Source organism: Egretta garzetta, unplaced genomic scaffold (assembly GCF_000687185.1).
Source record: "Egretta garzetta isolate BGI_Z169 unplaced genomic scaffold, ASM68718v1 scaffold620, whole genome shotgun sequence".
Lineage (NCBI taxonomy): Eukaryota > Metazoa > Chordata > Aves > Pelecaniformes > Ardeidae > Egretta > Egretta garzetta.
This window is the reverse complement of record NW_009258309.1, coordinates 227,925-240,246: the sequence shown is the minus strand read 5'-3', so window position 1 is coordinate 240,246 and position 12,322 is coordinate 227,925. Positions and strand designations below refer to the sequence as shown.

Genomic DNA, 12,322 nt, shown 5'->3' with positions numbered 1-12,322 from the left:
CACAGATTGCCACAAACTTATCAATTACAGCTTTCTTGCCTTTACTGACCACGTCCCCGTTAAGCCTTAACCACCTCCTACATGAATTGTATTGCCAGTAGGTACATGTTTACAATATTCAGGGGTGGGGGTTCTGACGTGTTTATTATTCCAATCATTTTTAATGCTCTTCTTGAAAGGTACAATTATGAGTATGCAATGTAAGAGGTGGTGTAAGCATGAGCAGTTAAGTAGACAACATCAGACTAGATGAAAAGGATATTATCAGTATGTGGCATAACTCAGTGCTGCAGTTTTTACTCATGCTAAACTCACTCTCTCCTTCCTTCCTTCCCCTCAACATCCAGATGGATGGAAAAAAAGCATCATGATCATACAGGTAGAGCAACTGGACAGGTTTCGCATGTCATTTTTCCTGTGTCATTATGGACAGCTTGTGGCACATTAGCCTCTGGGAGAGGTACTAGTTAAGTCTGATGAGGGTAGAGGACAGGAGAGTTTTATGTTTATTCTTTCACGTAGCTTTGTAGAACTCAAGAGGACAGTAAACATACCGATTATTTGCATGGATGGTTCCACATCTGTCGTGGCTTCTTCCAACAATGACAGCAGTTTGGCTGATACTTGATGGACCAATTCAATGTTGCTAAACAAGCCATCCACGTCAAAGCGAGCAATCTAATGGAATACAGATATTAAGCGGCTACCAACGAAGGATAAAGAAGGACATTGTGTATTACAGACCTTCTCTTGCTATGCCCTGAGTGTTCAACACTCCAGGAAGCACCACTTCCACAAAACCTCGTATAAACATCCTCCTTGTGACTTCAAGGACACATACACAGTTTTCAGATTAGTATAATATGGTCAACGCAGTTAACAAAGGGTATGCTATCAAGTGCTTTTAACCTTATTTTGAACTATTGCTAATCTGAAAGTGTTTACCTAGGAAGGAAATAAATATTATCATCTCAATAAAGAAAAGATCCTTAGCTGGCTTTAAAATGTTTGTTTACTTTCCCACTGAGAAAAAGAACAGTTGACAGTGGGTTTGATTCCCTGAGTGCCAGTTGCTAACAGAGGCTGCTACATAAACTGAGACCTTGGAGCTTTGGTGCCAGCTACCAGGTACAAAGAATTCCAAATGGTGGTACCATTTTAAGTTAGTCGTCCTGTAAATCCAAAAATACAATCAAGATCATATAATTTCCACTAAAACAAACAAATTTAAAATTCTGGCTATTAATATAACCTAAAGAGCTTCCTACAGAGCCTGGGCACACAACAGTGACTTCAGTTCAGTGAACTGCATCAATTTCCACCAACAGAAAATTTGATTCCATGTCCCTACTCATTGTATAGCAAGTTAAAAAATTTCCAGGACACATACCTTTCGTGCAGTAGTTATTTGTTTCCTTGCACAGCAGGGCAATAGCTAATATTTGGGGACAACTGGAGATATCCAGTGGTAATGTGCTAATACTGAGAACAAAAGCAAGACTGATTTCAGCATCCATACTGCTTCCCTCTGAACACATCTTGCTATTAGGAATAGAATTGCAGACTTACATAGAAGCTTACCAGATGCCAGGAGGATCAAATTGCAGGCTATTGTAACAGATTCAGAAATACACTTTCAGTACTCATGTAGTTAATTTCTTTATAAGTATTATGGGGGCTAAACCATGTTTTGTCCATTTGGAAATATGAAACAGATTCATTGCTAGGTCAATTTTCTAAACGCTATCCTTCTCTAAAAACATTACAAACTTCCCATACAGCCGTTTATCTGAGAACTAGCCTTAAAACCATATAACATTCACGAAAGCCTTCCCAAAATGCAGAGGTTATTAAATTAAGACAGTTATGACCTCTAAATTACTTTTCCTGTATACATCTAACACAGGAATTCTGACCTCTGCTCCAGCACCAATGCCTACACAGTATTTGGAACTACGCTGTGCACGGACACTTACACATGTTAATACAGTGATAAAGGACAGAATTGAAACATATGTTTTCAGTTGCCTGAATAGGAGCAAAGGAATACGGCACGCTTGTCAAAATCTCAGTGAGTTCAATCAGGGAATGCTCTTGCTCAGTGCTGGCCAGGCTGGGGAGGGAGTCAAGTGAAGACTACTTCTAAGTAGATGAACAAGTGAAGAGAAAGAAGTCATCAAGAACTGCTTCAAGTTCTGCCAGCAGATGCCAGCTCATCTGAAAATGGGTTGGAACAAACTCTGACCGAGTTTTAAGAAAGAAAAACGCCCTGCAGGAGCTTAAACAGCAAAGGCTTCAGCTGGCCACAGCGTTTCCCAAAGAGGCAGTGCCAATGTTATCTGAAGACTTTCCCCTGCACCTGTATTTTGTCACCAATTTCATAAGAAACCCTACATACAGAATACTTGGTTTAAGGTCTGTTTAAAATTACTTTTATTCTGTATTAGCAGCAGATATAATTTGTGCAGCCTCTGTGAATGCTATGTTGCAGGCCCCACAAATGCGGATCTTTTTCTGACAACCTCTTCTATTCCCAGCTTTCAGCTGCACAATTTTTCTAAAAATTGAAATACTGTTGAGGAAAAGGCGCTCACTGAAGCCTCAGCTGAAAAAGAAAAGGGGTATCATTGGCCTAATAAGATCTTTTGCCTGCAAAATAGTTTATGAGCCTTCCTTCTTAAATGTACCTTTTCTGCGTAGAATGCAAATTTCTGAAGAGCTCACTGGGCTGTCAGGCATGGTATTTCTCAACCACAGCTGTCTGAAAGGCTGGATCAAGTTATCTTTATGACTGAATTTAACCCTGATGGGGAGGTTCATGCTGTCCCAGGTTGTTATCATGGAAAATATTTGGGTTTATTGGTTTTTACTGCTTTGGAGGTGCCAGTAAAAGTCTGCCAGGGCACATACCAGGGATTATAATTACAGAGCAGTATGGAGAGGTGGAAGCTGCTATTGCAGCCCACGAGCTGGGATATAGCATCCAAGCTCCCCTCTGGGCAAATACCCTGATGCAGGCTTTATCCAAGTGCAGCGCAAGTGTCAGGAGCGTATCTGACTTCCCGCTCTCCTCGCTAGAGCCCTGGCACATCCCTTTCCAGAAAGCTAGCTCCGGACCTGTTCCTGGCACCGCATCGCTCTCACGCTGACACTTGTGCTCACATTATCTGCAAGCAGAACGTGGGTGAGTTGAGACCTTGACGTCACCGCCTCGTCCTCCGCCCCCGGCGCTCACCTGCTTGTTTCTCAGGGGCTGAATCACTTCCTTGATGCAGAGATCCAGGTCGCTGATATAGTCTTTCTCTGTCTGCATGAGTTCTGTGATGATTTTCACCCTCTTGGCCATCATGCGTCTGCTAACTTGGCCTTCGTCCTCCTGAGGCGAAGTGGCAAGGGATGAGGACCCTGCCTGCGGGGTCATTTTTTCTGTTAAAAAGAAGGAGATTTGTGAGGAGCATCATAATCCTGCATGCTGGCCCAGCATGACCTGTGCAACCGTGGGGGAACGTAACCGGTGCCTATTACAAACTCCCAAATCACCACATGGAGCAGGGAAAGAAGCACAAGAAATGGCAATCCCAGATCAAACAGAGTGTTGACCCATTTCCCCCTTCTAAAAGCGGACACAGGTTTGGTGAAGGAAACCATATGCTTGGCAGTAAGGGGATAACCCATCACCAGCTCCCTCGGCTTTGATGTTATGCATGGGGGCAGAAATTTTCCATGGAGCACAGGAGAGTCCGATCCTTGTCATGCTGAAATTCAAGGAACACTGATGCCCTTCTACTCCTTTGAAAACACAGTCTCGGTCTGACACCTATTGTGATTTGGAGAATGGGAGAAAATATGTTCCCGTGGAAGACAAAGGCTCTGTTTACCATAAATAAGCTTCACTGGAATAACCTTTGCTCTGTATGATGTAATGTTGAGTCTGTTCATGGGAGGCTGGGGGCTCTAGGTATTGGAAGACAGACTTTCAAATGAAGACAATGTTACTAAGGATGATGGTGAAACCTATAATTCTGTTTTAAAAGATTTCTTTGAAAGAGGCAAAGGAATTACAAGAGAATATGGGAAAACCTTTAATGATCAGTAACAAACATTTCTTGGAACAACAGAGATCATTGGGATCAGGACTATTTTTCCATACTTCAGACCTAGAATATCTGATTTGTTTCAAATACATGGAAATGCAAGCGAGTCTTCTACAGATAGGTAATTTATGCATGCTGCAGGACCTGCACACAACCTACTTGTCTGTAATGATGGTCTTCCCTTTTGCTAGTTCATAAACCAGCCTGCAGACATCCATGTCAGCTGTACAGAGGGCACGGAATTTTATCTGTGTACACTGACAATCTGTATTTTTCATTAGGAAAAACACAGGCACACACACACAAAAAAAAAAAAAGCCAAAAAAATAAGTGAAATATTTCAGAGGTGATTCTGGTGTTTCTCTGCTAGCCACAAGATGGTGCAGAGCACCAACAAAGATGGACATGCCATCCCGGTACTCGTCTCTGCGTTACCCAGGTCGCGCTTTGACAGCATGGGCTTTTACTGCTTGGCAGCAAAGGACGGGAATCTCTGCTGAGGATCAGACTGCTACGCCTTCGTGTCAACTTCTTGTAGGGAGCGTACTCTATAATGAGGCAATAGCAAGCAGTATCTGATGCTTTGCTCATTGATAGCCACTACGGAATATATTGCAGTTGTTTGAATTGATTGTCAAGGGCGAGGTCACGAGCGCTCATGTGAGCATCAAACAGCGTGCAGCTCACTGGTACAACACCGGGGCTGAGGCTGTAGGTGATAACCTGCAGCTGGACTTGTGGCAAAACCAAGCAGCTTTCAGGATAGAGGGCTCTGAGCTGTCTTCTGCTGAGAGGTGTAAAATATTATAAATCCAATGTATCGCCATCCCTAACCCCTTCTACAATTATGCTGACCACTGATATTCAGAAAGGACACGTTTATTATTAATCATTCTCCCATCAGGTTTTCTAGTGAGACTGAGTGACCACAGTTATTGTGGGACTTCTGGGACTTCGGGGACTGTACCTCTGCCTCTGGACTGATAGTTTTAAACAGTGAGGACAAGGAACTCAAACATTCAGGGGCGGGAGCTGTTTTATCAGACTTTTTTGTATTCAGATGTACTCTTTACCTTTGAGGTTTTAGCCTTGAAGCCTGTGTATGACACAAGCATGAACATTTTGTCTTCAAGTTTGTACACGGACAATAAAATGGAAACATGATGAGGATGTCTCCCCTCTGCAAGGCTTGGGCTATTGAAAGAATTTTAAGCTGAATCTTGGCCTAGTGAGTCCATGCTGGTGAAGAGCTCATCCACCAAAGGTGCCGTGTGCTGGAAGAAACAGGCTCTGCCCTTACTTTAGTGAGGAGGAGAGCAAAATTGGCACTAGTATCACTCCACAGCTCCCTCTGAGCAATTTTCTGCTAGGGTTGCAGAATGAGTCCACCTTGCCTGCTGCTTACGTGCTAAAACAGCAGGTACTTTTTCCTCTAAAAGCTTACAGTATGTAACCACACTTACAAATTTGCAAGGAACCACATGAACAATCCATTTCCGTTCCAGTTCTGCACCGAAATCAGCATTTCTCTTGAGATGGGGTGTGAAAATGTTTGCATGTGTGTCTGTATGTGAGAGTTCAGGGCGACTCCTGAGAAAGTGCAGAGAGGACCAGACGTCCTGGAAAATCTCAGAAGTGTCATTTTGTCTCAGATGCAGCACCTTTATAATGTTAGGTGGAATTTGAAGGTAAACACAAGATGCTGCACAAAAGAACTTTCTAATTAGAAATTTATAATACTGGTGGCAGAGGAGGGCATTATATGAACAAAATAAATCCACCGTATCCCACTTCAGGCTTGAAGTCGCAATCCCTCAAGAGGCTCTTATTTCAGTTTATGTCATTTGCCCTGACCAAAGTCAATTCTTGAATTATTTCAGGGCTCATCTATTATCCTTATTGCATGATAAATAATGATGCCAGGAAAGAAAAACTATTCTCAACAGGAAGAGATAACTGTGAGAAATATCAGGTAGATGCTGTTTCCTTATAGAAAACATGTTTTTTAATAAATGTATCCTTTTGTTAAAAGTAATATAATTTTCCGTTTTCACTCAATGTGTTCACTTTTCCATTTCAGGCATGTCTGTCTCTATAGAATGCAACAGCAAGATCCTGAAGTGATGATTACAGCCCAAACCCATGATTTCATGTTCAGCTGATTGCTTTTGACCAGTTTGAGAACATTAGTAGCTTGCTGAAATCCTTGCGGAGTAAGTGAAAGTTTAATGAATGCACGAACAGCAAGTGCATATCTGGAATATAAGCAGACTCGTTTCTACCTCGTAACGTGTACCAGCCCCAGAATGGTTCAAGAGAGAGGATTAGCAGGAAGAGACATTGCTGAGGATTAACTGTTACAGTAAGAATTTGGCTCATTCGTCCTCGGAGATGCCAGGTTTAGAAAAAAAAAAGAAACTGTTGAATGGTTTATTAGACAGCTACGTCTTAAGACCAGTTTACAAAAAAGTAATTGGTACTTTTAGTAGGCATAAAAATGTAAAGTAGAAGGTAGCACTTGCAATCATTGCTTTGCGATGTCAGTTATCTGCAGGAGTCGCCTTTCTGGGGGACTTTGCTTTGGAGAGGAAGGCGATGACTATGGTTTTCTAGCTGTGTATTGAAGTACAGGGCTCTACTTGCACAGAACAAGAGGCTCACCGTGTGATGACATGGACAAAGCAGCCACACGTTCTTACAAAAACAGCTTTTTGCAAGTGTGAAATCTAGAAATATCCCCCAGATGGAGACATCCAGCAACGTAGTGAGAGCACAGAAGAACAGGGCCTGCAATGTGCAAATGCTGCAGCTGTCTTCTAGGCCCAGGGGAGGTATTGGGGCATCCACAGCAAGCGACCTGAGGAGCAGCCGGAGCAGGTTTGCAAGATCTACGGGTGCAAATTTCCCTGGCCTTCCCACCTAGAGAGTGAGCAGCTCCGAGAGGTCTGCTCTATCCATCCATCCTCCCAGGTCAGATGCTCAGGTTGGATATTACATTTGCCCTTGGGGATGGGACCCAGGTTTCTCCCCATCTAACACTTTCCATCTGGAAATGAAGGTACTGGCACAGAATATAGCAACAAATACAGTAATGTTGGTGCATGGAGTGAGTAACAGCCCTTTCCATTACTTAGGCAGCATTTGGAGGACACCAAAGGAATGCAAGTTCTGCACTCGCGCTGTGTGGATACAGGGATTTTGCCTGGCACAAGGGAGCAGTGAAGGCATAAGTTATCAAGGTATAACAAACAAATTACAGCTTTACTGTGTTTTCACATGTGAAACCTGAGTCTCACACCACCCTAGATAAAATTATTCCTCTGTGAAAGCAAGTCCTCAGATAGCCTGTACCCTCAGATAACCTAGCGATTACTCACGGGAATGTACACCGGCTTTTATCAGCTGGATTTGGGAATGAAACACAGGCAGCCAAGTTCAGAGGCTGCTGCTGTGGCAGCTTTCCTCTCCCCCTCCTCGTATCTCCCCTCGCACGGCAGCCCTGGCCCTACCCCTCACACCCCTGCTTCCCCTGCGGGTGCCAGGAAGGCTGCAGGGCACAGGGACACTGGGATCCTTGGAAGTAAGGGAGCCCGAAATGGGACAAGCAGTGGGAAAGGATGGAGTGTCCCACTGCATGCAGGAGACGTGCATCACATGAGCTAATGCACAAGGAGTTTTACTCCAGATTCCCCTCCCCTTGTGGGGGACCACTCTATAGGGGTGGTGTCATAGTTCTGCACCGGAGCTATTACAGTGCAACAATATGGTGCGGACGTGGCGTGAAATAGATCCGCTGAACTTCAAGTTGGGCCCTAAAATACAAACGGATTGGAAGAGGGCTGTGGAAAACACCTTTTTTGCTTTTACTTGCAGGCTCACATAAGAGCAGCGTTGTTCAAGAGCGGGTTTGTTGCACGCGGGCTGTGAGTTAGATGTGCAAAAAGCCCCTTTTCAGAACACAGGAGGAGAACACTGCAAGACCAGAATGACCTTGCACCAGTCTTCCTGGGCAACAGATTCGCTCATAAAATCTGCATCACAGACTTCCTTGCAATTAGGTCATTCAATCTTTGATCATTTTTCTGTTCCATAAGGCACAGAAAATATTTACATTCAACACGCAAGTTCTTTCTTCAATTCCTTGACAGCAGACCGCTTTAATTATATGTGTGCTGACAGGACTACAGAGAGATCCCATGTGACCGCAGTGGAAGGGAAGAAAGCTTATCATCAGGTGACAGAAGAATGCCCTTATTGTTAGCGCCAATACTTACAAATAAACCTTTCTAGTGTGTCATATACCGGTATAAATATACCACTCCTATGGCATTGAGCTAGTATGTTAATAAAGTAAGAACCAAGGAAGGGCTGCATCTGAAGCGCTTCCACCGGGACACATGCGCCTCAAGATTTGGCACGGATTAGCTGTACGAACGGTGAGCTGCGTGACCCACAACACAAACTATCCCAATTAATAAAGCGTTTGCTAATACGTTCAGAGAAGGGTCCGCAAACCTCCTTGGGTCCTAGTCTTTGCTCCCTTACCCCGGCTGCTGTTGCTGGTTACACTGCAGTAGCTCCTAAGAGTCCTAAGCCACATGGCAGGACCTGATTGTGCTAAGTGCTGTGCAAGCACAGCAGCACAAAATGGATTCTGCTCTGAAAAGATGAGCTCGCTTCCCAGCCTGGCTGCCAGTGCAATAAGTTCAAGGAATAACTCCAGCTTTATTGCAGCGCAAGTTAACAGAATTAGATCCTCCGAGCTTAAATTTGCACGGGAGGAAATAAAAGTATTTGTCAGGTTATGATTTCTCATCACAGGGCACAGGGAGGTATTTTCATCAAGCCATCTCCTGCGCTTCAGGAAACAAGCCGGACTTTTACTCCTTACTGTACTTCAGCAAACCAGCCGCTCCAAAGATCAATACATTTTGCAGTGAAATAGGATATTATCTGCATTGTAGTCCATAGAAAGTTAATCAGTAAGCATAGCACAAAGCAAATAAGGAACTGGGGAGGGGCGCGGAGGATCTTTACTCCTGGCGGGAGGTGACGAGAAGCTGCGTGGAAGCGGTGGTGCTGTGCAGGCAGGGAGGAGGATGGGATGGAGGAAGGTGCCCTGCCTGTGATGGAGCAAAGGGGGATGAGTTGCCTCTCACTGGGCTTTTCTGTAGCTTTCCAAGAATTTGTATAATTTTGCAGGTTTCTGCCTCATTTCTGGTGTTGGTTATTTCTCATAACTACATCAGACGCAGGCAAAAACGTGAAATTCGGGGTTCAGACACGAGCTCTGAGGCAATATATTGTGCTAGCTGTCTGATCTGAGTCACTCTTACCTACTACAGGTATGTCACTGATGTATTTTAAATTAAAGCACGTGCAAATCATTTAACAGTGAGGCTGAGCCATTCACAGCTAAAGTTACAAGGGAGTTAATATGTAATAGATTTTACTAAGGGAAGGAGTATTTTCAAAGCATCTGTGGTCTCGCTGTACACTGCAAATGTGATCTCTGATTCTTTCTGGAAACCCACCATTTTCTGTAGCTCATTTTTCACACCAAGCACCAGTTTGGTATAGGATTATTAACAAAACCAACAATCTGTCCAAAACCTAACAGACAGTGAACTATGTTTTAGTTTCCTTTTCATGCTCTGCCCTTTTTGGCTGATAGCATCTATCCCCCTGATACACTGTATCTCAGTCTGCCCTGATCTTACCAAAATACATAGGTGCGCACAGAATGCTAGGTTTAGGTTAATGCAAAGACCAATCCCAACATTAATGCAATACATATACAGCTGATGTAGTTACTTTTGTAGCTGCTACTGATGGATTTTCACTGTAGAAAAGAGACCAACTCCTACCAGCTAAACAGCTAAGGATAATACATTTGAAAACAGAGCTGCTAAATGCCATGTTGTGCCATTGCTTGAGGATAGTAGCAAGTTCTTCATTCCTCTTGAAAGTACGTATGTGCAGGATTTTCTAGTGAATGTAGAGCAGAGCACTGCATAGAAATATCACAGGAGCTGTGTCTTAGCTCTTACAATGACCCTTGATATTATTTCTGCATAATAGGCACAAATGCTAGTGAATGTATCTTCTTTGACCCCATTCTTCCCTCTTTAGAAAAGTGATGCTTCTGTCCAGTTGATGGAGAACTATGGAAAGAAAATATATATATGGCTTGATCAAGGTATTTCTGAGCTCATCCAAGAACGCAACTACAACCTGAGTTCTGGATGAACCTGACATTTGATAGCAATCGCCTTATTTTCCCTTATCTAAAATGGGGCTGCAGGCGTTGGATTATCTCACAGGATGAGTTGAAATGGATGCAGTAATGCTTGCCAAGCTATTTGAGAATATAATGGTTACTTTGCATCTCGTTTCCTTTTTAAAGAGAGTGAAGCCAGGAGGTGTTGCACGGCCATTCACACCAGATAAGGTATTGAATAGACTTATCTATTATAATAATTTACAATGAAGATGCTTTCTTGTGTTTTTAATGAATCCTTAATTTTAAACCACTTGAAGAGGTTTGCACCTTTGACAATGCTATTGTGCCCATGTTTTTAGCCTTACAGAGCGAACCACCTTGATTACCCTGGAGATCTGGGTGGTAGGCTCCCCTTCTCACTCTTTACAGAAAAGATTTTGGATTCTGTATAAAACAGCAAAACTTAAGAGAAATCCAAGGGCAGAAACTGAATTCTCAGGAGTTTTTATGCCTGACTGCTTGCTCACTTGTTTCTGATTTTTTGTTTTATGGGCTTTTATTTGGAGACCTGTATTTCTAGCACACTGAGATACACTTTAAGCATCACACTTCAGATCTGCTGGAAATGGCTGGGGGGGGGAAAAAACAGCCTGGTTTCTGCTCAGGGAACTGTGGGACTGGCACGCAGAGAACTGGAAGGGCCCTTGAGAGATGTCTCGCCCGTGTCTCACCTTGCACGAACTTGCTGCAATGCTGACGTAGGCATTGCAGTGTAAAGACAGCTTGGTGGCCGTGCTCTGCCTAGATTGCCTGCCACTAGCAGAGACGGGGGTCCTGCAGCCTCCGACTCTTGGCTTCCCAGCCCCACTCATGGGGGATTCCCTTCTGCAGGGTTTGCTCCCATCTTGCACATCCTTGTCTGTGCTAATACCAGCCACAGTTCTGCAGACAGTCTGTTAGAAAGCATATTAACAGGGGACTGTAGAAGGGAGGGGCAACTAAACACAGAGCTTTTATTTCAATTCATATGGGAAGCAAGCACAAATTATTACCATTTGTATCTTTTTGAGAAGCATTTACCATTCTGGGGTGATCGGAGAGTCCCGACCCGGTGATATACAACAGACCAGTTATGTCACCAACAGATCTGTTGGGTTTTCTTACCAAGAATGGAGAACTCAAAAGCTTTGCACCAACAAAACCTCACCTCGGAGTAACCTGCTTCCCGTCCAAGCACCAGTGTGAAAAATGAAGAAGATAAAGGCGTACAATCACAGCACATCACCAGCACCGGCAGGTAACACATTAGGTCTGGGATCCATGATCATTATCAGATCCAGGCACATCTAGCTCACCAAAATTTCATCCAGATCAGGCCTTGGCACACAACCATTTCTTTCTGTTGTAAATACACTTCACAGGAATTTCTGCCAACTTAGTATTTTCACTCTAAGGACAGGCAACTTCTAATCCAATATAAAGCCTGCAGGTACCTCGTTAACCCATCACTGGTTTTCTTCAACGAACGTGAGCAAGCAGAGCGAGCCAATACCAGACCGGTGCTTTGCAATAGATGGCCGCGGCAGCCTCAGCCGGTGGCAGGAGCTGTAAAGCTGGATTTACCGTCTCCTTGGACTGCTGCCATAAACATAACCTCACGCTCTGCCATGACTACCTCGGTTTCCACGCCTCCTTTCCTCCTCATTTTAAACAGGAGACCTTCATTACATGAATACACCTGACACAGGACAGAAAGATCTCATACTTTTTGCTGGATACTGCTCTGATAACCTCAACCTCACCTGGGCGACCCCCTTTGCAGGTAAAAAACTGCTGTTTTGGTGGGACGTGTGCCAGGAGCTTGCCTGCCCAGCCATAGTGATCCGTGCTTGTACCCTGAAACACCCCTGCCAGATCCCTGCAGCATGTGCCTGACTTCCCCGACAATTTTTCACCTTCTCATTGATTAGCTATCATGAGGAGGGAACAGCATAATCGATGAACC

General features: G+C 43.9%; 1 protein-coding gene across 1 annotated transcript in view; it reads right to left on the bottom strand.

Moving 5' to 3' along the window:
• ARHGEF38 (Rho guanine nucleotide exchange factor 38) overlaps positions 1 to 12,322 on the bottom strand; it is a 36,630-nt gene that overhangs the window by 23,077 nt on the left and 1,231 nt on the right. Inside the window, exons 2-3 of the mRNA XM_009639272.2 lie at positions 3,236 to 3,426; positions 555 to 678 (exon numbers count right to left, since the gene is read on the bottom strand). Of these exons, the coding sequence (XP_009637567.1) occupies positions 555 to 678; positions 3,236 to 3,426 (315 nt within the window). The remainder of the gene's footprint in view (positions 1 to 554; positions 679 to 3,235; positions 3,427 to 12,322) is intronic.